This window comes from Castor canadensis, chromosome 6, assembly GCF_047511655.1.
Source record: "Castor canadensis chromosome 6, mCasCan1.hap1v2, whole genome shotgun sequence".
Classification (NCBI taxonomy): Eukaryota; Metazoa; Chordata; class Mammalia; order Rodentia; family Castoridae; genus Castor; species Castor canadensis.
In genome coordinates this window covers 77135398-77161283 of record NC_133391.1, presented here as the reverse complement: position 1 = coordinate 77161283, position 25886 = coordinate 77135398, and the positions used below count along the sequence as shown (strand labels likewise).

At 37.7% G+C, this 25886-nt stretch overlaps 1 protein-coding gene across 2 annotated transcripts in view; it reads left to right on the top strand.

Annotated features, from left to right (window-relative positions):
* Ndfip1 (Nedd4 family interacting protein 1) overlaps nt 1-25381 on the top strand; it is a 47306-nt gene extending 21925 nt beyond the window's left edge. For both annotated transcript variants that reach the window (XM_020178099.2, XM_074076767.1), the window contains 7 exons: nt 4000-4087; nt 6909-7039; nt 10951-11038; nt 11983-12107; nt 15246-15312; nt 18326-18431; nt 24427-25381. In XM_020178099.2, the coding sequence (XP_020033688.1) occupies nt 4000-4087; nt 6909-7039; nt 10951-11038; nt 11983-12107; nt 15246-15312; nt 18326-18429 (603 nt within the window). In that variant the 3' untranslated portion in view covers nt 18430-18431; nt 24427-25381. The remainder of the gene's footprint in view (nt 1-3999; nt 4088-6908; nt 7040-10950; nt 11039-11982; nt 12108-15245; nt 15313-18325; nt 18432-24426) is intronic.
* Nucleotides 25382-25886: the final 505 nt, after the last annotated feature.

The following is a 25886-nucleotide window of genomic DNA, read 5'->3' as shown; positions in this document are numbered from 1 at the left end:
CCTGGCTCCGGAAATTCTTTAAAATGCCATATTTATCTAATAGCAATAGGATTTAGATGCAAAGGAGGAGGATAAAAAGGGAGAGAAACTCCTTTATTTTAGATGTGTACTTTAGAAAAAAAAAAACAGGCTTTTAATCTTAAGAACAAAACATTATCACCCACTTGCAGATAAATAGTTTTTAAAATCAAGGGTGAGCAAGGCCAAGGGCATTGCGGCAGATTCTGTCACATCCGAAGTGGGAGCATGAGAAAGAAAGGCACAGTGTAGAGTATGGTAAAGCAAAGGCCACCTGAATTTTCAGATGATTGGATTATTGCCATACCTGTGGAGACATAGGTAGTTATAGGTATTGAACTTGGTACTTTATATGGTATTTGTAAGTAATTACATAGCTCCGTTTGGAAGAATGCCATTTAAATCATAGTAGAGATAAGTGAAATTGATCAGACTTTTAATAAAAATTATATGATAGAAAAGAATCTAGCCCCCAACAGCTATTTATTTATTATCTACCACAGTCACAAAGGCCCCCTCCTACCCTACCCAACAGAATTCTGCACTGAGAGCAAAAGTTGTCACCCCCCTTTAGACCTGCCTCTTGGGGGACCCCCTACAACCCAGACAGTGTGGCAGTTAAAGTTGGACTTGCGCTCCCTTGGAGCCCAAGTGATAGAAGAGACTGGGAACCTTGCCAGCCTTGATCCTGGGCCCTGAAGCAGCAGTGACACATGTTCTCTGCAAGAACATCAGGAGAGAGCCTGAAGAGCTCAACTCCAAGGATACAGAAGGGAGGGCTGCTCAGGAAAGGTTCCCAGGGCCAAGAAGGAGGATCATAAAAACACACTTGGAGCCAGGAAACCGTTTCCTGACCACTCTGGTTTAGTGCACTGTAAAAATGTGTATCTTTAAGGTTCTTTTGCCCAGCAAGTTACTACTCAACACAGCATCAGTGATAGTTGCTAAATACCTCTTGTTAAAGGTGATTGCCTCTTCTCCCGCCACAATAGTGTTTTATTTTAAAACACTGCCTAATCTTATCACCAGCATTCCAGAAACAAACCCCAGCAGGGAAGCTGTGCAGTGCTAGGATTAGGATCATCCTAGTATGTGGAGCCTCTGTAGTTAAGGGTGGTGGTGTTCTTAATTGCTTTTGTTTTTCCTTTCTTTCTTTTTTTTTTTGTCAGCAGTTGGTTTTAAACTAGTGAATTTTAGTGGAGCAAAAATCTTCACCTGGTAATGTTTCTTCTCTTTTTCCTCACTAAAGAGAAAATTGGGGTTTCTGAGAAGGTTGGAATTTCTCTGCTCTGTTATCTGCTGCTGTGGTAAGGGATGATCAGATTTCACATTTCCAGGTTGCTAGGAGACAGGCAGCCTATCTTACAAATACTGGTATGTTAGATCTCTTTACCTCTTTATTCTTTGAACGTCTGTATTTCTTAGAATTGCCATGCTTCCTTTCTGAAACCTAAATTATGCGGAGGAAACATGACTATTTTGACCAAGCTCTAGAAATATAAATCAGGTTAAAAATGTCAAGCTATGTTTAAATAAAGATCGTTACTGCTGCCACATACTAAACTGACATTCTCAAAAGTCATTTATGCCTTTTTCTTGACCTTCTCTCTGCACAAAATTGGTTAGTTGTGAAAGGCTGAGAATACCCTTTGTAGGGTTTCAGATAATGCTAAAACCAGTAATTCAGGTAAACCATGGTCACAGAAACTCTGCATATAATTCTGATTTGGCATCCCAGGAACATTTGGCTTTCTTATAGCTACTTTGCTCATATACTTTCATTTACAAGAAAAATTATCTTACATTACATTATATTACATTAATTAATTATAGAGTTATTTAGGGGGTGCCTTAAGCTTAAGATTAGATTGCTAGGGTTTAAAAAATATACCCAGATGGTGGATGATGAGAAAATGATACTAGAATTCATTTGAAGCTGAATGCTTTGAAATATTAATCAGAAACAATTTGGCCTCTGGTTTTGAATAGCACAGGGATTTGAGATTTGAGATGGTCAGTTAAAATTTAATGGGTTAGGGAGTGCTACTTCATGTTATGACACCTCAGGTTCTCTCTTCTGTCTGTGTTCATGGTAGAGTTCTTTGCAACAGATGGTTTAGAAGTGATATGTATTTTACACGTATCTCACTTGATATCATTATAATGCTGAAGCCAGGATGGATCCCCAAATTGGATACATCAATAAAGTATTTCTTTATAGAGTGGCTCCTAGTATCAACTAATTCATCTTCTAAATAAATGTAGCCTATTGTCACACGGGAACAATTCAGTGAGATAGTTGTCTTTATGACAGTGACTTGTGTAGATTGTCACAGTAGCAACACTGGAAGACATACTTTGACTACGAGTTATTTGAAATACCTGAATTGGGGTTGGGGACTAGCTCTGTGGTAAGACACTTACCTAGAGCCTGGAATTTGAGTCCCAACATCAAAAAAGCAAATAAAATGAGTCAAGATTTGACCATTGAGAAAGTTGTTGTGATAGGGAAGAGAAAAGTGTGCTGACAATTAGAATTTTATCTTTTCATAATGGTCTCAGTTATTTAAGATTTAACCTTTGTGTGTGAACAGATATAATGGTAAACTTTGGTTTGCCTTTGTCCTAACAGATTATTTTTCTAACTTTAAAAAAATTGTTCAAGTGATAAACATAGAAAATTAAAACATACATACAAACAACAAAAAAGGGAAAATTCCTTTATACTTCCACTACCGATAGCAGTAATGAATTGAATTGTCTGTCATTCTAGATCTTCTTTCCATTATATACCTGTTGTTTTAAAAACAAAGTTACACGATGCATTCTGTTTGTTAAATTTTGCTGCTTCTCTCTCTCCTTCTCTCTCTCTCTCTCTCTCTCTTCTTTTTGCTTATAAACCCCAGGGCCTTGTACATGCTAGGCAAGTGCTCTACCACTTGAGTCATGCCCTCAGCCCACATTAAGTTTGTTTCATGGAACAGCTCACCATGAATATCTTTCTTAAGTCATCAAATTTTCTTTATTTATGTAAAAACAGTCTACATTTTTATGTAGGCTAGACAGGCCTCAAACTCTAGATCATCCTGCCTCAGTCTTCCAAGTACTGGGATTTTAAGGTTATGCTACCATACTTGCACCCATTTTTATTTTTATTTTTTCTGGCTAACTTAGTAGTCCTTTGTGAGATGTACTGGAATTTATTAAGTAAGTTTGTTATGATTGGAATTTAAGATTTTTTCCAATTTTTGCAGCAATTGCAGGTTTTTCTTTTTCTTTCTCTTTTTTCTTTTTGATAGTACTGTAGTTTGAACTCAGGGCCTTGCACATGGCCAGGTAGGTGCTCTACCTCTCGAGCCACTCACCCAGCCCTTTTTGCTTTTAGGTAGTTTTCAAATCAGTCTCGAATTTATATCTAGATTGGGCTGGACTGTGATCCTCCTGTTTATACTTCTTGTAGCTGGGACGACATGTGCACATCACCACTCCCAGCTATTATTGGTTGAGATGGGGTGTCCTGAACTTTTTGTCTGGCTTCACAGCAATCCTTCCTATGCCTGCCTCCCAAGTAGCTAGGATTATAGACATGAACTACCAAACCTGGGTTGCAATAGCATTGTTTTGTTTTGTTGTTTTCTTCTGTTCTATTGTTTTTTGAGAGAGAGTCTCACTATGTAGTCCTGGCTGACTGGCCTGGAACTCAGGATCCTCTTGCCTCAACCTCCCAACTGCTGTAATTACATGTATGTGCCACCATGCCCACTTTCAATTAGCATTTGTATGTTTGTTTGGTTGGTTTTTTTTTTTTTGTCTGATTATAGAATAACTTCCTAGGAATAGGTTATTTTTAAAAAGAAATTGCACATTTGAAGGTTTGGAAATACATTGGTAAATAACTTTCTAGAAAGGCTATTATGGTTTTCAGGTTCTCATCTTTCTAATTGGTTTATACATTCATTGAGATCTGCAATTTTTATTTAGTTGCAGAATGAAGAAGAGCCTGGGGAACCCGAACAGGCAGTAGGTGATGCTCCTCCCCCTTACAGCAGCATCTCTGCAGAGAGTGCAGGTATGTAACTGGGCCAGGTGCTCACTGAACTCCTTAGATAACAATCATAGACTTACCTAGTAGATGTTTATTGGTGTTTGCCTTCACATCAGGTTCCATAAATTGTCTTTGGCCTTGTTTTTAGTTTGTAGCCTGAGGTTAAAAACAAACAAAAACTCTCACCAATATGTTCTGCAAACCCGATAAAACCCATTTCAATGTCGCTTTTTCATAGAGTTCATCTCTTTCCAGCTGACACTTTTTTGGGGGGCTTGAACTCAGGGCCTTCACCTTGAGCCTCTTCACCAGCCCTGTTTTTGTGAAGGGTTTTTCAAGATAGAGTCTATCAGAACTTTTTGCCCAAGTTGACTTCAAACCACAATCCTCCTGATCTCTTCCTCCTGAGTAGCTAGGATTATAGGATTGAGCCATCAGTGCCTGGCTCCAGCTGACTCTTAATAGAAAGGAAGCAGAGATTAAGGAACTGGGTGATCACCTGATTGTTCTTTTTTATGATTTCTTCATTTAGCTAATTCACCCTTTATGATCCCAGTACCTATAACCAGGAATATACTATTTTGAGAGAGAGAGAGAGAGAGAGAGAGAGAGAGAGTGTGTGTGTGTGTGTGTGTGTGTGTGAGAGAGAGAGAGAGTGTGTGTGTGTGTGTGTGTGTGTGAGAGAGAGAGAGAGAGTGTGTGTGTGTGTGTGTGTGGTGGTAGGGACTGATCCCAGGGCTTTATGCATGCTGGGAAAAGTACTCAACACCGAGTTACATTCCCAGTCCTTTTGATTTTTTGTTTTGAGACAGGATTTCTCTGTGTAGTTCAGGCTGACTTTGAACTTTTTGATCCTTTCGCATCAGCCTCCCAGATAGCTGGGATTACAGGCATGTACCATATTGCCCAACAGTAAGTCTCCCAACTCTTTCTTCCCTTTCCTCGTAGCTTTCCTTGCCTAGCCTTTAGTCTTCTCATTTTATGCCAGATTATATTTTTGGTTTTCATGTGTATATGTGGAAAGGTTCAGAGAAAAGAAAGAAAATGTCAATATGGCTTTTGGTAACTAGAGTTTCTGCTACAATTCCTCAAAGTTGACCAGTTTTGGTAAAAACTCTTCCATATTCTCTAAAACAGGACTATGGCAGAGTGACAAATACCTGGCCATGTGCCACAACTAAACCCAACCTACCATCTACCCCAGGCTAGCTAGGCAAATTAAAGACATTGTTCATCACTGTAGATCCCAAACAACCTCCGATTCCTTTCAATATAATCGTTTAGGCAGCGTTGTCGGTTGATAGGAGATTAAATCTATTGGTGATCTCTGTGGCTCTCATGATAATGATGGGTGACACAGGTCAGTGTTTCACTGCCATTCTGGTTTCAGTTCCTCTGAGCTCACTGGTATAAGTCTCCTTTCAGTACTATCTTCTTGTACTAGTTATGAGCTTTTATTTGTAAGCACCTGAAACTAACTGTGCTAACAGGTTTTAGGAGAATTCTAGGTTACCTTATGAACCAAATTAATGCTAGACCATCCAGGGCTGATGATGATGCGGTTCAGTAGTAGAGTACTTGCCTAGTGTATGTGAGGCCCTGGGTTTGATTCCCAGCACAGGAAATAAAAAAAAAAAAAGGATTAGAACACCAAGACTTGGGGAAAAAATCGTGATTCATGAGTTTGAGGTCAGCCTGGGCTACACAGTGAGTCTATACCAGCCTGGTGTACATACCTAGACCCTGGCTCAAAAACAAAGTAGAATTTTTTTTCCTATTATTAAGGTGCATTATGTTGCTCAACAGTTTAAACAGTATATTACAGTAGAAAATTTGGAAGTTAGCTGGGAGTGGTAGCACATGCTTGTAATCACCAGCACTTGAGAATTGGAGGCAAGAAGATGACAAGTTTCAGGCCAACCTGGGTTATATAGAAAGACCTTGTTCAAAAAAATTTGTTTGCTGGAAGTTAATTATAATTAACTAAAGAAAAATGTTAACCTTGAGGGGCTATAGGAATTGTTCTTCAAATTTTTAAAGTTTTTCCAAAAATTATGTAGGAGTTTAATCTATTTACAAATACATCTTTTCTAAAATACTGACCCTTTTACAACAGAGGTCAATCAAAGTAGAAATACAATGTTTAAAAGACGAAATGAAAGGTTTGAGATAAATAATGTTCTATAACTGAATTAGTTACCTGAAGTACATCCAAGAAAATAATATATGATAAAAAATAACGTGAGTAAATCACATTGCCGAAACAAACCTTTAAGAAACACATTTTAGGATTTTTTTTTTTTTCTCTTAAAGTCAATTTTCATGTTTGTTAATAGGAGGAAACCACAATGCAAACTTACATGACATGAGAAGGGTTTTTTGTTTTGTTTGTTTGTTTTTTGAGATGAGGTCTCACTGTGCTGTCCAAGCTGGGCTCAAACTCATGATCCTCTAGCCTCGGCTTCCCCAATAGGTGTGATTAAAGGTGTGAAGCACTGCACCCAGCTCACATGAAGTATTTTTAGCTTAAATGTTTTCCTTAACTCACTACTAAAATTAAATGCCTTTTAAGAACCTATAGAATGGTGATAAAGTATTAATGCTTCAAAAGTAGTTGGAAGCAAGGATACAAAGTAAGTCTGGATTTTAAATAACTGAAAAGAGAATAAATTTAAAAATCATCCTCAGTTTTTCACATTCATTTATAAATGTCTTTTGCTTTAGTTATTCTGTATGTACTCTTAGGGAACTGTCTGGGTTTTGTTTGCCACAGTTAGTGGAAATTCCTTTTGTTCCTTCATATCAACAAATCATCAGATAATTGTGACTTCCTTTTTTTCTACAGCATATTTTGACTATAAAGATGAGTCCAGTTTTCCAAAGCCCCCATCTTACAATGTGGCTACAACACTGCCCAGCTATGATGAAGCCGAGAGAACCAAGGCGGAAGCTACAATCCCTTTGGTTCCTGGAAGAGTAAGTATAATTTGCCATCCATGTTACTTGATGGGCTGCTTTATGAGAATTAGGTTATTTTCATGATCCAATTTTAAGTTATTATGTAGGGTTATATTCATTAGTAAAAGTACAGCTAATTTTAAATGAATGCATTTCCTTCTGGGATAATAAACATATCTTCTTGAAAGTGATGAGATAAAGAGGTATAAATGAACAGAAAATCACTAGTTAAGCCTGCTTATTTTTCCTGTATCTTTAAGATTATTGCCATCACTTTCTTAAATCCCCTGGTATGGCTGAAGCATATTAGAGCAGGAGCTGATTTAGGAAATACACTGACTTTGCCTTGATTCTGCATACTTAATATTTTGGTGTTAGGTGGGTAACTGCTAGGAAAGTCTATGGAGAGAGCAACCATATGCGACTTCATAGAATCAAACTCCTAAGAAGGACTATAACAGTCATCTAGATAAATCCTATATCTCCAGCAGTCCAGATGATGCCATTTGGAGGGGAAGGGGGTGAGATGTGACATTAAGCGGTGAGATTTTGTGTCACACTAGCTCCTGATGTTAGACTTTGTAAGTGATGTAGATGTGGTTTTGAGAACATTCACACAGGTTAAGATTGGTGCAGGTAGGGCCTTACCAGATACTGGGAGAATGTGGGCAATATTATATACAGCTCCAGGAATATGGAAGCAGTTCTGGTTCCAGGCCCTAGTCCTGGCAGGAAACTGGAGTGAATGATAAAAACAAGAACAGAAGGCCAGTCTGGCAGGGCAATGGCATAGGCCATAGGGGAACCTCTAGGCTTTAGGGTCGTGGACTGTTTATAGACTGCATCTACTGTAAGGAGTGGAACTTCTAAAGCCCCTGCCTGGCGGGAATAGTTTATCAGCCTAGCCTAGGCTGATCCTTCGTTATTAGACCTTCTCAGTGCCAGGGGGAAACTAGGAACTCTCATGGAGCTATTGTCTAAGGATGAAAGTCGTAACTGCCATGCATTCTTGTATTCGACAAGTGTACACGTTTAGGAACTTCTTAAAGGGTTCTGTTTAACATAAGATGCTAGGTATTTTGCAGTATATAAGTAACAAGTTTTGTATAAATCAGTTTACAAAGCTTAACATTCAGCTAGATAAAAGACTCTCAAATGCTTATATCAGTGCTGCACAAGAGCAGTGATGTCAAGAAGTATGTCTTTTTACTAGATGATCATGGGGAAAATGGAATTTATAGTGGGCCTGGAGTTTTGATTGATAATAGCTTTCCAGAAGGAAAAAGCGCAAAAAGCAGGTATGAATTCAACCAAGTACAAGGCAGTTCTGTGGATGTTGTAACTGATTTTGCATGGGCAGAATATAAAGGACCAGACTGTATAATCCTTGGAACACTAAGCTAAGGGATTGAAATTTAGTATGTAGCTCATGCAGAATCCCAGAAGCATAGGCTGGACATGGTAGTACATGCCTTTAATCTCAGCTACTCAGAGGCAGAGATAGGAGGATTAGGTTTGAGGCCAGCCCAGGGAAAAAGCTAGTAATGGCTATCTCAAAAACAGGTCAAGTGTGGTGGAAATCCTTGTAATCCTAGCTGCTTGGGAAGCAAAGGTAAGAGGACTGCAGTCTAAGGCCAGTCTGGGCAACAATGGGGAACCCCAATGTGATAAACTAAAAAGCTCAAGTGGTAGAGGCCCTGTACCTCCAACCTCCTCCCTCCCCACCCCCCAAAAAAATCTTTGAGCAAGAACGTGAAGAACCATTGGTATTTTAGAAACATTAACCTGGTGGCAACAATTTGTTGGCGTAACCCTGATAGAAGAGATACCAAGGACAGGAAGAGCAGCTAGGAGGCATTTGTAGTATTACTAGAAGCTACTTCCATGTATTTTGAAGAATATCTTTGAATAGTGAGCAAAAAACAGAATTAGTTTCTAGTTCGGTAAAAATCTTACTCTGCTAATGTCAGAATACTAGACATTTAATGTCTTTTAAAAAATAATTATAGTCAACTCATGCCTATAGTCCTAGCTACTCATGAGGCACAGATCAGGAGGATCACAGCCTGGGCAAATAGTTCAAGAGACCCTATCTGGAAAAAACGATCACAAAAATAGGGCTGGTAGAGTGGCTCAAGGTGAAGGCCCTGAGTTCAAGCCCCAGTACTGCAAAAAAAAAAAATAAATAAATAAATAAAAATAATAATAATAAAACAAATGCGTTCTTGTAAAATTTTCAAATACTAAAGGAAGGGTGTTAAGTTAGAAAAGGAAGCTGCCACTGCCACTTCCCATTTCTCTAGTTCCCACTGCCCAGGGTGCCACTGGTAACAGTTTGAGATGGATCATCCCAGCCCAATTGCTGTGTAGAACAAGTTTTAATTGTCCCTAAAAGTTATTTTTCATTTGAGGAGTCCTCACTGAACAATGTTGAACTACACTTTCACTTATAAGTTATGTTCAGTTACTTTTAAATATCTCAGTACAAACCTCAATCAGTTGAAAAGACAGGTCACATATGTTGGTCAGGAAGGAATCCTGTTCCTTCTAGATCTTCAATATTGTGTTTTTAAGTTGGGAAGGAAAAGCTCCTACTGCAGGTAGATTGGAGGTGAGTATGTTTCAGATGTGTTTACCCGTAGTGCTTATGAATCTGAACACAGCTCTATAGTCTCTTCATGTATGATCACTCTGTCCTTTGTCTCCCGTGTCAGTTTTAGAAAGCACTGAAACTAGTTAATTTTATCTCCTCCTAGGTAGGTCCAGAATTACTAATATTATAGACCCTAATCAGGCCCTGAATTACTGATGTTCTAAAATTTTAGCCAAATGTATAATTAAATGTGTAATTTTTTCTTTTCTCAAGATACTTTTTTTTGTGGGGGGAGTGGGTCTGGGGTTTGAACTGAGGGCTTCACGCTAGCAAAGCAGGCATTCAACTGCTTAAACCACACCTCTAGTCCATTTTGCTCTGGTTATTTTGGAGATAGAGTCTCTTGAACTGTTTGCTCAGGCAGTCCTTGAACCATGATCCTCCCAATCTCAGCCTCCCAAATAAATAGGATTACAGGTGAGTACCATTGGCACCCAGCTTAAGATATATTTTTTTAAAAGGAAAAGTAAGGGCTGGAGGCATGGCTCAAGTGGTGAAGGACCTGTCTAGCAAGTGCGAAGTCTTGAGTTTAAATTAAAGCCCAGTGCCACCAAAAAAAAAAATTAAAAAAAAAGGAGAAAAAAGAAAAATAAATAGTTCTTTGTGAATGTTTATTTTATTTTTTAAATTTATTTTATTTATTTTATGGTGAACTCAGGGCCTCATGCTTGCTAGGCAGGTACTCTACCACTTGAGCCATTCTACCAGTCCTGTTTTGTGTTGGGTATTTTCAAGATAGGGTGTGGCAGACTACTTACCTGAGCTGGCTGTGAGCCACCAGTGCCCAGCTTATGGATGTTTAAGTTTTGAAGTGTATTTTATAAGAAGTTGGTGTGGTGCTTGGGGTATAGCTTAGTGGTAAGCTTGTGGTTAAAAAGTGTAAGGTCCTGGGTTCAATTTCTGGCACCAAAAAAAAAAAAACAAAGAATCTGGGTCATAAAATGAAAAATTCATCTAGAAAACTGTGGCTAGAAAAGATATTTGTTGCTGGTGGAGTGGTTCAAGTGGTAAAAGCACCAACAAGCATGAAGCTCTGAGTTCAAACCCCAGTACAGCTAAAAAAAGATTTATTTCTGCTCTAGTTTTATCTTTTACGTCTAATGCAAAATATTTTTTAACATTTACTGGGCCTTTAATGCTCATAGTTTTGAATTGAGCCATAGCAATAAGTTTTGTCGTGGGTACTCATAGTTTCTCCTTTATTTTTTTGGATGTCATTCCTTTGCCTAGAAATACTTTATTATGAATTTACCTTATTCTTTTTCTTTTTACTTAGGATGAGGATTTTGTGGCTCGGGATGATTTTGATGATGCTGACCAGCTGAGGATAGGAAATGATGGGATTTTCATGTTAACTTTCTTCAGTAAGTGTATACACACATCATTCTCTTTCTACAAACCTGTGTGCTTTGGATTAATCCATAGAAAGTGTAATTAAAGTAATTATGAGAGTGCTACATTTTTATATGAGCAGAGTATCATCATCCAGGTCTTCAGGACCCGTGGGCATTACTGCTGCTCATACCCAACTTGTAGAACAGAAATTAAATATTCTTGTCTGAGGAATTCTGTTCTACAAACTTCTGTTTTCTGATAGGTCAAAGTTAGCCTGATTTTTTTTTCCCCTTTGATGTTTTGATGTTTTATATAGTTATCTTTTTGTGCACCTCACTTAGAACTCAGCAACAATTTTATTTGCTCTATTAAAAGCATAAAGAAAATGGGTTGAGTGTGGTGGTGCATCCCTATAATTCAAGCTACTCAGGAAGCAGAGAACGTTGAGGTGTGAGGTTATCTGGGGGAGACCCTGTCTGAAAAACAAACTAAAACAAAAAAGGCTAGAGATGTGACTCAAGGAAAAACAAGCAAAAAACCCATAAAGAAAATGCAGTGGTTTTAGATGTGATGTTATGTAACCTGTCAGGTTTCACAGGGCAGGAAGATGGGTAACTTGAATCAAGTTGTCTAGAAGATCTGATTTGTCCTACAGTTTAATGTCCATGGCATTTTATTTACAGAAGTATATAATAGCAAATAGCACAAGTCATGAACAGTTTGGTGAACCTTAAGGCATTTTTGACAGTGCACAGCAGTACACAGTACGCAGTGTAAAACTTGATATTCAGAGAGGATGTCATTGCTTTGGGGGAAGGCAGGAGGAGGGAGGGATGTTTTGGGGGTGGGGGGAAGATTGCGAAAGGCAGGCCATCTTTTATTCTTGAGAGAGCCTCTTAAGCAGAAGCCTGTATTAAGAGCACTCTTGTTCCTTGGCTAATGAGATACCGTTTTTCCTCCTCTACTTTTATAGTGGCATTCCTTTTCAACTGGATTGGGTTTTTCCTGTCTTTTTGCCTGACCACCTCGGCTGCAGGAAGGTATGGGGCCATCTCAGGATTTGGTCTCTCTCTAATTAAGTGGATCCTGATTGTCAGGGTAAGTTGTCCAATGCAAAACATTGATTGTGCAGAGAGACAATAATTAGGATGATTTTGAATATTTGATATTTCTTTTGCATGTTTTGAGTTATCTTAACACTTAAAATGATATTTTGTTTGTCTTTGTTCTGGTTTCATGATGAAATTGAACCAAAATCAGTTGCAAATGGTTCCTGCATACAAATCTAGCAATTTGTAGTCAAATCTAGCAATTATTAGTGGATCCTATAGATTGTTCGCCAGCTGCTTTCTTTTTTTTTAAATGCTTATAATATGAGAGTGGGAGTGTACAATCTGAAGTTAGTTTTTATAATCAAAAGGATATCACCTTTTTGTTGTCTCATAAAAAGAAGGCATTCCTCTCATTGATTGTTCTGAAATTTCAGTCTGGTTTCTTCTCTGTCTTTTCCTTTTTTTCTCCTTCTAGTTCTTCCCTTTCCCCTTCCTCTTCCTCCCTTCCTGCCTTGCAGGAATAGTTATGCTGAAATGTTTGGGGAGCTAAAAGTGTTTAACAAATACTGCTGCATCAGGGATCTACCTCTGAAGTAAATTAGAGAGATGTATGTCTTCAGTGATTTGGGAATCCCCAGTTAAAATTGCATGAAGTAATTTATGTTCTAGAAGATCTCGGCTTTTAAAATATTCTTTGATTTCAGATCAGTTTATTACTATTATCACCTGATAGACAAAACTATTTTATTCATCGTAAATTGGCATACTTAACTGATTAATGGATGTTGATGGACCACTGCAGTTTTTAAAATTAGTTCCACTTTATTTATTCAAAAGCACTTTTTAACCTTTTTTAGGGTTCCAGAGTTTCTTCTTGAAATCTTGTTACTTTATTAACAAATAAAATACTCTACTATAGTCCTCCCTTATCTCTGCTTTTCATCTCTTCGGTTATCGTGGTCAATCAAAGTTTGAGTATCTTTAACGGAAAATTTCAGGAATAAATACATCAGTTTTAAATTGCATGTCATTCTAAACAATGTGATGAAATCTCGAATCATCTGGGTCAAGATCTGCCCAGTGGTCACTTAGTAGCCATCTCAGTTATCAGATAGTCATGTTATCAAATTGCTAATATTGCAATAAAATCCTTTTTTCTTAGTAGTGACCCAAAGCACAAGAGTAGCCATGATGACAATTTGGATATGCCACAGATAAGCCATAAAGGGCTTCCTTTTAGTGAAAAGATGAAAATTTTGACTTAGTAAGGAAAGAAAAAAGCCATATACTAAGGTTTCTAAGATCTATAGTACAGTAAGAAGAGAAAGACAACTATGTTTATATAACTTATCACAGTATATTCTTAAAATTATATTATTTTGATAGTAACTATCAAATTTATAAATTAAACTTAAAGGTATATGTAGGTATACACTGTGTATACATAATGTATGTCCTTGGGATCTTGGAAGGTCCCTTCTGTAGACAAGGAGGGACATCTATATTTTAATTCTCAAACTGTGTTAAACTCTTGACAAGAGTTAAAAATTTTAACAATTTCAAAATGAATCAACATATATTAGGATATGTTAATATGTTAGTGTATAACATATGCATATGTTAGTATGTAGCAAAAACCAAGCTTCAAATGGCTTAGGAAATATTTCCAATGAAAACAAGTCCTGACATAGAGGTTAGTTAAATCAATAGTTCATTAATGTCACCAGGGAGAGTTGACCTTTCAGCAAGTTGCTAAAATTCCTGTTTCCCCTCAGGGTTTCAGATATCACACTGAACTATGACAGTGCTCAACAAAAGAAAATGGATTAGGTGCTCCTCCACTTATAAAGGGGTCAAGTCTTAATAACTTGTAGGTTGAAAATATTGTTAAGTCAGAAACTCATTTGATACACCTAAGCCTGGTATCCCGGTATATGTTAGAGTCCCAGTGGTGTCCTCTTATGCTGGGAGCCATGGCTTACTGCTGCTGTCCAGCATCATGAGAGAGTTTTGTGCCACGTGTCACTAGCCAGGAAAAGATCAAAATTCAAAAGATAGTTTCTACTGAATATATTGCTTTTGCACCATCATGAAGTTGAAACTTCCTGTCAGAGACCATCTACATTTTCTTCCTCTTTTCATTAAAAGCTTCTCAGAAGCCCTAGATTTCCATTGGTCAGAATGACACCCTGTGCCCATTCCTGAACCAGTTTCTGGCAAAGATATGGGATTACCATAATATACATGATAAAGTTTCCAGGGTAAGGAAAGGATCAAAATGAGGCCTCAGGCTGGGCATCTGTGGTTCACCCCTATAATCCTACCTATCAGGGAGGCAGAGATGGAGGAGGATCACAGTTCAAAGCCAGCTTGGGCAAATAGTTGGTGAGACCCTCTCTCAAAAATACCCAACACAAAACAGGGCTGGTGGAGTGGCTCAAGTGGTAGAGTGCCTGCCTAGCAAGCATGAGGCCCTCAGTTCAAACCCCAAAACTGTCCCCCCCCCCAAAAAAAATCAGGCCTCATTAAAGAAGAGGCAATGATGTCACCAAACAATTGCCTTTATTCAGCACTGAATAAGCAAAGTAAAATGATCATTGAAACATACTTCTAGAAAGGCAAATATTGTGTGGTCAAAAAAAATTTTTTTTGAGACAGGGTATTACTGTGTAGCTCAGGTTGGCCACTAAGTAGAGATGCTCCTGCCTTAGCCTCCTGAGTGCTGGGATTACTAGTATATGCCACCATACTGGGCATGGTGGTACATGGTTGTGATCCCAGCACTGGTAGGCCAAGGCAAGAGGATTGAAAGTTTCAGGGCAGTCTGGGCTACATAGTAAGGTCGCAAAAAAAAAAAAAAAAAAAAAAAAAAAAAACCAAAGATGTAACTCGGTGGTAGAGCATCTGCCTAGCATACTCAAGGCCCTGGATTCCAGCCTCAGCACCACAGAAGAAGAAGAAAAAGAATTTGTATACTTTTATAAAGGTTGCTTTTCTCTAAAAGGAAATAGATTTACATTTGTCATAACAATTTCAAATCAGTACTATATAAAACACTTGTATGTTTAAATTTTTCTAAGATCGAAATGACAGTAGTATAACAAAAGCCTTGTATTTGTATGCCCTTAAGTATTGGAAATTATGTCTGTTAAGCTGCTATAAAGTGTTTGCCTTCTTTTTTCAGTTCTCCACCTATTTCCCTGGATATTTTGATGGTCAGTACTGGCTCTGGTGGGTGTTCTTGGTTTTAGGTAAGTAAGTGCTTTTAACATAAGAAAAGGAGAGAAAAGGTTATGTTAAATTTTACAACTAAAATTACTTCAGTAAACCTTCATTTCACTTATACACATAATATAATACTATACTGATGATCTGTTAAAAATGTATTTTTTGAAACATTTCCTTCTCAAAGATTAGGCTGTTGTTACCATTAGAGTAATCTGCATGCTAATAAGGTCTCTGTGCAATGTGATCAGTCAGTGGAGCATAATGATAAGATGACGCTACAGTCTGTGGATGTTTTTCCCTTGGTGAATTGTTGCCACCAATACAACCTCAGTTTGTGAGGGTTCACAAACTTAATCCCAAATTACTTGTTGGCATGCTATAGCCAATCAAGGTAACTCATGAGTGTATGTAGCCCATCTCTGGTTAGATCTTTTAGTGGATAACAGAAAATGTGGCCTTAAATGAAAATGTAAAGATATAACCAGAAGTTACATCTAGATTAATTGAGGTTTCCAGAATTCTTTGAGAATAAGAATTGTTTTGTAGTGGGGAGAGACTTCAAATATAATTATCTCCAGGCAGTTCAGGCTGTGTCAGTCTTCAGATTATAGTTTTTACCCTTAACTTATTTTACAGTCCTTTCTTTCTAGTTATTAAAGCAAAGAAATTAACATTGGGGTGAATTGTTCTCTGTGGTTTCTTTGTTTTATATATAAAGAAAATGTATATGATATAATAAGAGAGATCACCATCACTGCCATCATTTCTACAAAGCAATAAGAGGATCATCTTATAGCTGGGAAAGAGGATGTGATTGCCTCAGTGTACATCTTTGGCATCACTTTTTCCTATCTCCTTGTTTGAGCTGTGTTTCCTCCTGTAGTTAGGTCACTGGTGGTGCTGCTGCTGAGGGTCTGGATAGCTCAGCCTAGTACCCATGCCCCGCGGATGCTCAGTAATCTCCTGACAAAATTATGTGTTGCTGATCCTAAATTTTACTTAGAAAATACAAGCCACCCATCACATCATTCCCTGCCCTTCTCACCCAGCAGCATCATCTACTCTATACTTACTGTACATTGGAATTCCAGTAATTCCAGAAAGAAGACTAGTGATTTATTATCCTTGCTTGGTTATTCAGGAGTTTAGTTATAAAGATAACTGACAGAAGTAATTTAGGAAGAATAATTCATTGGCTTGTTTGTTCTCTATAATGTAGCTTAAGAGAAAGGGTGGGGCTGGCAATGTAGCCCAGTCATAGAGCACTTACCTAGTATGCTGGAGGCCCTGGGTTTGATCCTCAGCATCACCAAAAAAATAAATAAATAAAATAAGAAAAAGGCTGGTCACCCTCTTCCTCTGAGTCCAAAGTTAAATCAAATCCTGAATAGACCAAAAAAGAGATAGTAAGCATATTTTCAGATTGTAGTGAAATTTATTTAAAGAAATTCAATGGATTGACCATTCTTGTTGTGTACTATATTTAATTGTAAGCCAAAATATTAAGACCTTATATACTCTAATGTGCATTTGTACCCAATGCTTGTGTCCTTTTTGGAATTTCTCTTTAAAGAGAACCAGCTTTATGGAATGTCTATGCAGAGCTCTCCTGCTGGCAGCTTGGGAGCGCACTTAGCTTGCAGTTGTGATTTGTTTGTTCCCCAGTTATTTTTAAGTTGTTTTTTTTTTTGAGTATTTGCCAACATTTCAAAAGCAAAATTTTTTCATATAAAACATTGGAAGTTTTACACATTTCTTAAAGGTTGAAATATGTGGGGCTGGTGGAGTGGCTCAAGTGGTAGAGCCCCTGCTTAGCAAGCATGAGGCCCTGAGTTCAAAGTCCCGTACTGCCAAAAAAAAAAAAAAGTTGAAATATGTAGCAAAAGTAGCCTGCATTCCTACATGGCCCTCTTTGGCGAGAGCTGAGCTGGGTTGTAGCAGATTGTGCTCTCCATTTCAGGAGGATCCCCTGACCCTTTTCAGTAGTTGTATGCTTTTTGTGCCAAACAGAATGGTGTTCCACTAGCTCAACATAGGTGACTCTTGGTCATTGCCCAGAATCCCTTCTCCTGTCTGGGTTCAAAGCATTTTTCCACTCCTGAATGAATTAATTGTTCTTTAATCAATTAATTAATTAATTTGAATTCCATTGTACTTACTGATCTGGATTCTGGCCTGAATGACCATTTTTACAAATATGCCCAAGTATGCTGTTAATATCTTTTCTTGGGTTTATAATGTTGCTGAGTGTAGTTAAAATGTCTCCAAAAGAAAGTAGATGAATGGTTGCACAAGTCTATAAATACACAAAAACCCAGTTTATCCTACATGGTGAACAGATAGTATATGAATTGTACCTCAATAACGGTGTTTAAAATGTGCTTAAGACTCAGGGGCCATCTCTGAAGGAGAAGGGTCAGGAGTGTGGGTTTTCCTTGGAGGGGGCACATCACCACCCCACAGACTCTGTCAAGAGGTGCAAATGTCAATGAATAATTAAATTCTGGTACAGTCATTAAGAGTAGAGAAATAGTTGAGAAAAATGAGAATTGCTGTAATGGGTAAGGAAATACTGACATCTAGTGGACAACACTACACTATGTACTGATGGCAGAAAAAGATCATGACAAAGAAAGATTAGAATTTTTTACTTGATAAACACAGAATTCTAACCTCTCCCCCTTTTTTTGATTTCATTGTCTTGGAATACTTTTTTTGAAACGGGTAGATTTTGATACATTCCTCAGTGAGGCCTCAAAATGCAAATGTTTGGCCCATCTTATTTTTTATTTCCTTTTTAGGCCAATTCGATTCTGAATGTACAAAATAGACTTTTGACTCTTGAGATTATGCCTTCTGTTGAGGGATGGATAATTTACTACAGAGATCATTTGGAAATTCTGGAGGAAATTGTTCATGTTTTAATAGCCTTTACCAGAAAAATGACAAAGTATTGCTATCAGGAAGGATATTTCTGGGGACAGGATTTAACATGGAAATTTTAAATTCATTCTTGACTTTTCTTTTTTAAATTAGGCTTTCTCCTGTTTCTCAGAGGATTTATCAATTATGCAAAAGTTCGGAAGATGCCTGAAACTTTCTCAAATCTCCCCAGGACCAGAGTTCTCTTTATTTATTAAAGGTATTAAAGTAAAAAAAAAAAAAATGTGTTCTAGCCCCAGTGTGCTTATGGGATACATTGCAGATTTCCATACTCACTGCCTTTTTGTGGTTTCTAGTTTAGGGTGGGTGGTGGGGGCTATAAAAAGCTGTTGATAAGGGTAAGTGAGAAAAACTGCCATAGGAGAAAACATGTCCGGTTTTGACAATGTGAAGGAGGCAAAGTTCTTAGTAGTCACCAGGGGTCAAGGATGCTTGATTGAATCTAGCATCCTGGAACCACTGTTATTATTGTACCAGTTTCAGAGAACATCATCACAAAGAAATCCTTCTTGCCTAAGCACTCTTCTCTATACAGAGTCCTTAACCCACAGTGAGGAGATTGGAAGAGTACTTTAGGAACTCCTTTTGCTTGGGCTACTGATAAACCTACCAAGGTTTTCATCTCTTAAAATTAGTCATGGAGCCTTTCCTGGTGCCTTTCTTGGTGCCTTTCTTTAGTCTCATAACCAGATATGAGGAAGAGGTGGTAAGATATTAATAAAACCTAAGGGAAGTAAGGGGAGAAAGGACTTTTTCCCTTTGCTTGCAGCAGGACTAAGCCCTGCCAGGGCTCTTTGATGCACGTGTTTCCTCAGAGGCTGACTCCAACTTACATCAACAGCTATCCTAAGGAAGAGATAGGGAAACTTCAGAAAGAGTACACCAGAGAGACCTTTCTGACAAGCAGCCTAGGCCTTCTTGGACTTGACTCTTTCCTCCTTGGGCTTTTGTGTGGGTGATGGAGTGGAACCTTGAAAACCACCTAGTGGCCAGTCCAGTTAAAAGCCCCAGGCAATGCATGTGTTTAGTAGTGACAAACCTTTAATAATTAGTAGAATTTCAACTAGTGGAAATTGGAAAGTTTGAGGAAGAATTTCAGAATCACTTTAGGGAGGGTAAAGAGCATAAATAGAGACAGGGATCTGGGTGCTGGTGGCTCAAGCCTATAATCCTAGCTACTTGGGCCAGAGATCAGGAGGATCATGGTTTAAAGCCAGCCCAGGCAAATAGTTCTCCAGACCCTATCTCAAAAGGGTCTTCATGACCCTATCATGAAAAAGGGCTAGTGGAGTGGCTCAAGTGGTAGAGTGCCTGTGTTACAAGTGTGAGGCCCTGAGTTCAAACACCAGTACCACCAAAGAAAAGAAAGAAATAGAGACAGGGAAGTACAAGCGACTATAGCTCAATAGAAACGTAAGTATTGAATAGGGTCAAGGCTGAACAATCAGGTCGAATCAGTGTTCTTAAATGACTACTAAGCCTATTTTCACTTCCTTTAAGTTCAAAGAGCTGCCCTTTATCCTAGTGACATGTTGGCTCAGTACAACTAAGCCCATGTGAACATCATCTTGTTCTGTTTGTTGTTGTGCGTTATAGTTTGTGTAGGTAATCATATGCTTAGAGTGGGTTCTCAGTTTTGAAGAGTTGTGGTGAATATATGATTCAAGGAAATAAAGTATCCGCCAGAGTTAATTTGCCAGTAATACAGTAGCATTGAAAGGTTTTGAGCAAGAATAATATGATGACACTTGGTTGAATGTAACAAAAATTTTTTAAGCATGATACAGTCAAAATAACTGACGCTAACATTAAGTTTTCCATGTGTCAGGTACTGTATTAAACATTTTATATATATTTCTATATGTACTTACATAAATAAAAGCTGGCTTAAGCTTCTTCAAGGAAGTATGTACTTTGTATTATGATTTTTTTAAGTGGGACTCTTACTTATATGTTTAAAAATGTGTAGCACGTCATGAATTTGAACTCAGATACAAAGTCTGGACACAGATGTACATCAGCCACTAGCCAGGTCTGTGGTTTATCTTTGTGTCTAGGACACAATTTGAAGAGGTTTAGCAAATGTTCTGTACATTTTTTTCCAGTTACTGTTGTCATCTTTCATCTACATGTCTGATTATAATTAGATGGTTAGGTTTAACTCTTACCTACCAAGGATCAAAAAAGTTAATACCTTGGGGTTTCTACAAGTCCTCTTTACAAGCAGTGCTGAAATCACCTACAAATTTCCCCTAAAGCATTGCTGCTGCTGGAAATACCCTGAGAGGACAGGTTTCTTTGTTCTTATTCTGTAGGTGTGTATAATGGTAGCTCTGAATTTCTCAGTGGACTGACATCACCCCTCTGTCTGTTCTCTTCATTCTTCAGTTAGAAGGAAATTTGAATCTTTATTAGGAGACTGCATATCTTCTTCATCCTCCTTCTAATACATAACAAATAGCAGCCAGCTGAAGAGAAGTCCTGAAGTACAGCCTTCCATATTAGGGACTTTAATGAGAATTTTGTTATTGTTTTGTTTTGATTTTCTAAATTTTTAAAAATACTAACTTAGAGAATGCAGCTTTTGGGCTATGTTCTGAAGCAGACAGTCCCCAGTATCAGTGCTGTGGGAGAGTTAAGGGAGTTGTTTTAAGGTCAGGAGCCTGACAGAGCTTCCACTAGGTGTTTTAGGTGTTGTGAGAAATCTGGGCACAGGTAAATGAGTGCCCATCCCATTGGATGGCATGGTACCGTTTATTTGCTTTTCTGCCCAGCATCAATACCCTGGGTAATTTGAAATCATTCCTCATATACCCAAAGGATTCAGAGCTCCAAATTAAGGGGTTGGGAGACTTAAAGCAGTGTTTACAGTTCTCTGGGGATCCCCTGAGGGAACCTAAAAAGCCACATTATCCTATGGGATTGGGTGTCCTTTGTCCACTGAAAGGGGTAAGAGCTCTCCTTCCAGTTCCTGATATAGAAAACCTCCTTTCTGTAGTTTGGAGTTTAGTTTAATTCAGTTAGGAGATGTACTGGAAACCCATTGAGTGAAGTATAAAGGCTTTATTTCTTTTGTTGACTCCTGCTTTCTTTGATGGTGACATCACTAGTGAAAAGCTAACTGTAAGTTTACTTTTTGCCAGAAAGACCACAGGTAGGAAATTTTTAAAACAACTTTGGCATTACAGAAAAATAATTACCTTCCATCCTGTACTAAGGCATGCCATTTTACTAGAAGGAGTAAGAATCATGACTTTTCTTTAGGTTACCCAAAATATAGTACAAGTAAACCAATCTGAAAATGATCCCCAAAGACCCCTTTGTAATTAGCCAAAGCAGGCATTACAAAGCTTGTGTATTACATTGAAAGGGCAGTGCTAGGTGCCCTTTTAGAGCCCAGGCGGGCTCATTCACTAGCTCAGTTAACTCTTTTCCCACTTCCTAACAAAAGCCAGAAGGAACTTATAGGGGAGTGCACAGTGGCATCAGGTATGTGACTGTGAGGAAGCAGAAGAAACAAAATGCTCCTCATGTACTGTTCTAAAACAAACAGACTTTTTTTTTTTAAGTTTTTTGAGACAGATTCTTACTGCATAGCCAAGGCTGACCTTGAACTTGCTGTGTGTACTCTAGAGTCCTGTCTGACCTCCAACTCATGATCCTCCTGCCTCTGCCTCCCAAATGCCCAGGTTACAGGCATGAACCACCACACCCAGCTAAAACATACCATTTAGAAACATCTTTACCTGATTGGTAAAAAATGAAAAGTGTTTATACTTTTTCTTATTTACATGTTCAGCAAAAAGTACACTTTTATTGCATACTCCCTTCCCTGATGCTGCGAGGTAAATGAGGTCTTGGATGAAATAACTGTAAGGTGGTAAACGTTCATTTTATCTAAAGCCACTTGTGTTGTACTGAAAGCACAACTAAAGGTACAGATGGGGCAAAATATACTTAAAAGTCTATTATTTTGACCTCATCTGAAAAAGTAATTTATTCTTTTGAGGTATGGTCTTGACAGTGTAGCCCAGGCTGATCTTGAACTACCTTGGCCTCCAGAGTTTTGGGATTACAAGTGTGTACCACCGTGCATGGCTTCTTGGAAAAAAAGTTTTTAAACCTCGGCATTAGTGTACTAGTGCCCTTCATAATTAAAAAAGTGATTCCTATATTCTGGTAAGCTATACCTCTTTAAGACCAAATACTTTCGATATGATGACAAACACTTCATTTCTCCCTTTCTGTAATCTTCCCCTGGTTCCTTAATTCCTCTCATTTTATTTAAGGAAATCAATCTGAAGATAAAGTTTGATTTAATGGACTGTGTTATAAAATAGCAAGACTGTAAAAATGGTGTTTGCAGTGGACTTTTTACTAAAAACAATTCACACAATGTCCAAAAAGAACTAGTTTGGTCATCTTCTTCTTTCAGTTAAATGATGTATAGGCTACTGGATCACTTTTGTTTTCAAAGCAATGTGATTCACAGTTCAGCAATAATGATCAAAGTCCTTAAGATCTGTCTGTCCTCCAGCTCATGTACCGTTGTGTCTTTGTGACACTCCAGTGAAGTCGATCTAAACAGCTTCCAGGCCTTAGACAGCAGTGCCTCTTGAGCAGTTCTTTTTCATCTGGAGTTTATATGGTAATAGAAATATTACTCACAGTAACCTGTCTTGGTTCCCCTAAGAGATTTTAAATGATTGCCAGGTGGCAGACTTTGACTTTGAGAGAACTGTTAAAGCTGTTTATGAAGCAGCATGAACTAAGGAAAGTGAAAGCTGCCTGAACTCTAGTACATGATCTTGGAAACGCTAGTGTTTTGCCCTAATAGCCCTTGTTTCATCAGTTTTCATCTGTTAGTTGAAACTGATAAAAATGTAACTGCTTAGCTTTATTAGGCCTCATCGCCAAAACCTCCATTTGTTAGCAGTCTACGCATTTTATTTCTGCTTGGTTTTTATAGATCTTAATAGTCCTGTCTCTCTGGTGTGTGTCCACATTCCAAGGTCTTTGGATTGTGCTTATGTCTCTCAATCTAAATAAAAGTTGCCCTTGTATCAGTATCATTGGTTTACTAAACACAACTAAATTTGGAGAAAAATGTTGACAGTTTTTAAAAAATATGTTAATTTCCTCCAGTATTGTAGCTTCTCTGCATTTTGGCAGCCTTTTTAAATGCAGTAGTGTAAGAAGAAGAGGTATAAACAAGGTTTCTGTGGCTTTTACCGTAATCTGGAAATACGGAAAAGTAAGGTAAGGGCCTGTATAAGCCCTTCCAGTTTCACTCAGGGCTATGTATGATAAGGTGGCTTCTCAAGAAATATTTGTTAAAGTGGTTAATGTGTGTCCTTAGTGCTTCCTCTTTTAGCATTACGATAGGGAGTTACTTGTAGTTTTTCCCAAGTTACTTCCATGAGAACCCAAAAATAATACATGTACAGGACTAGGGTTGAGCACTTGCCTAGCTTGTGAGAGGCACTGGGTCCAGTTTCCAGCAAGGGGAAAAGGCACAGTAGACATTATTTTTTGAAAGTATACATTTGAGTATTGTACATTTCTTTCTTAAAATTAGTTAGGGACTATATAATATTTATTATTTTCAGAGAAACATGCCCTATAAATACTTTGGCTTTAAAGAAAATTTATTCTCTAAAAGCATTTGTGGAATCTGAGTTTCCAGTGGTTTTTTTTTTTTTTTAATCTTTGCTATAGGATATTTAAATATACTATGACATCATTGGCATCCTCATTGGAGATTTTCATTGTGTGAGTTCTAGTAGAATTGTTCAGGAAACAGTAGTTTCAGGTGTATTAAAAGAACTGCCTGTGCACTTGAATTCTATCCCCAAGTTTCAGTCATTCCTTACAGGGTTAAGTTTAGGATGAAGAATTGCTCCTTCCATCCTGTTGGTTTGTTGGAAGAGAGAACAAAGGAAACTCCTGACCTCCTGGGTTTGTAGAGAAAGCACACCAGTTCTTTCTAGTTCTGGAGGCCTTGGTAGCATGAAGAATTGAAAATGTAATGTTTCTTGAGTACTGTGAGGTCAGTGTATAGTAATCTTAATACTATGTGAAAATGCATTTCTTGTGTCTCCAAACATCCTGTCTTCCTTTGTGACTGCATCCTTCTCTCAGTCAAAATTAACAAGATAACTAGTGTTTCACGATTCAATATCCTTTTCTGGCAGATGTTTTCTGGCAATGGCCTTCCTGCGTTTATGAATTCCCTCTCAAGAAGCAAGAGAACACCTGCAGGAAGTGAATCAAGATGCAGAACACAGAGGAATAATCACCTGCTTTAAAAATAAAGTACTGTTGGAAAAGATCATTTCTCTCTATTTGTTCCTAGGTGTAAACTTTTAATAGTTAATGCAAAATTCTGTAATCATTGAATCATTAGTGGTTAATGTTTGAAAAAGCTCTTGCAATCAAGTCTGTGATGTATTAATAATGCCTTATATATTGTTTGTAGTCATTTTAAGTAGCATGAGCCTTGTCCCTGTAGTCAGTAGGGGGCAATCTTGCTTTATTCATTCTCCATCTCAAATCAAATTTGAAATTAAAGATTTTAGTGTAAGATATGTATAAGGCTGGCTATGTTAAGGGGGTTTTCTCAAAAGTTAAAACTTTTGTTTGACTGCATTTCTGCACATAATCCATATTTACAGTTGTACTGTGTGTGAACACCTGGAAGCAAAATCATAGTACAAAATACATTTAGGGTGTGATCAAAAAAATACATTCTTAATTGGTAAATAAGCATTAATTTTTTATAGTCTGTATTCAGAATTTTGCAGTACCTTTTTGTTCTGTGGTGTGTACCTAAGGAATTCTAAAGGTGTTGTCACTGTGTATAAAATAGAAAGGACAAAGACACATGCAGCTCAATTACTAAAATGTAATTCTTGACACTATATGATTAGAGTCCCAGAAGAAGTATAGGAGAAAAGAATTAGTTTGAAGCTTTTGAGATGATCCCTAACATACTGTACTACTTGCTTTTACAATGTGTTAGCAGAAACCTATGCGTTATAAATGTAGAATGATGTGCTTTCCTGCCCAAGTGGTAATTCACCTTGGTTTGCTATATTAAAACTGTAAATACAACAGAACATTAATAAATGTCTCTTGTGTAGCACCTTTCACTGTAGTATTTAATTTTTTGGTTGGCATTTATTGATTGCTTAAATAATTTTATCTTACATGGATCATTCAGTAAATATTAAAAAACTGGTCTTTTGTCAAAAACTAAGACTTTTTTTAACTACATTTCTGCACAAAATTCATATTTGTGCACTCACAAATTGGGTCAGTTTTTTCCCCTCATTTTCATCACAGGAAGTCCCTTGTTTCATATCCTGCTCTGTACATTCCAAAAAATGTATGCGAACACTGCTTTGCAGAAGATGTGGACAAAAATAGGGAGGAGTTGTAGAGATGATAAATCATTCTGAAATTCTCAGGTATGCTTCATTCTTCAGCTATAATTGTGACTAACTTACTTTCAATATTTTCTGCATGTTTCTAAGTTTTCCCTTTTCTCAATGAACACAGTCTGTGGTTTAAGCCTATGTGCACTGAAGATTCCTCATTCTTCCTGATCTCATTCTTATCTTGGTTGTGTTAAATTTAGAGACCAGCAGTTCTT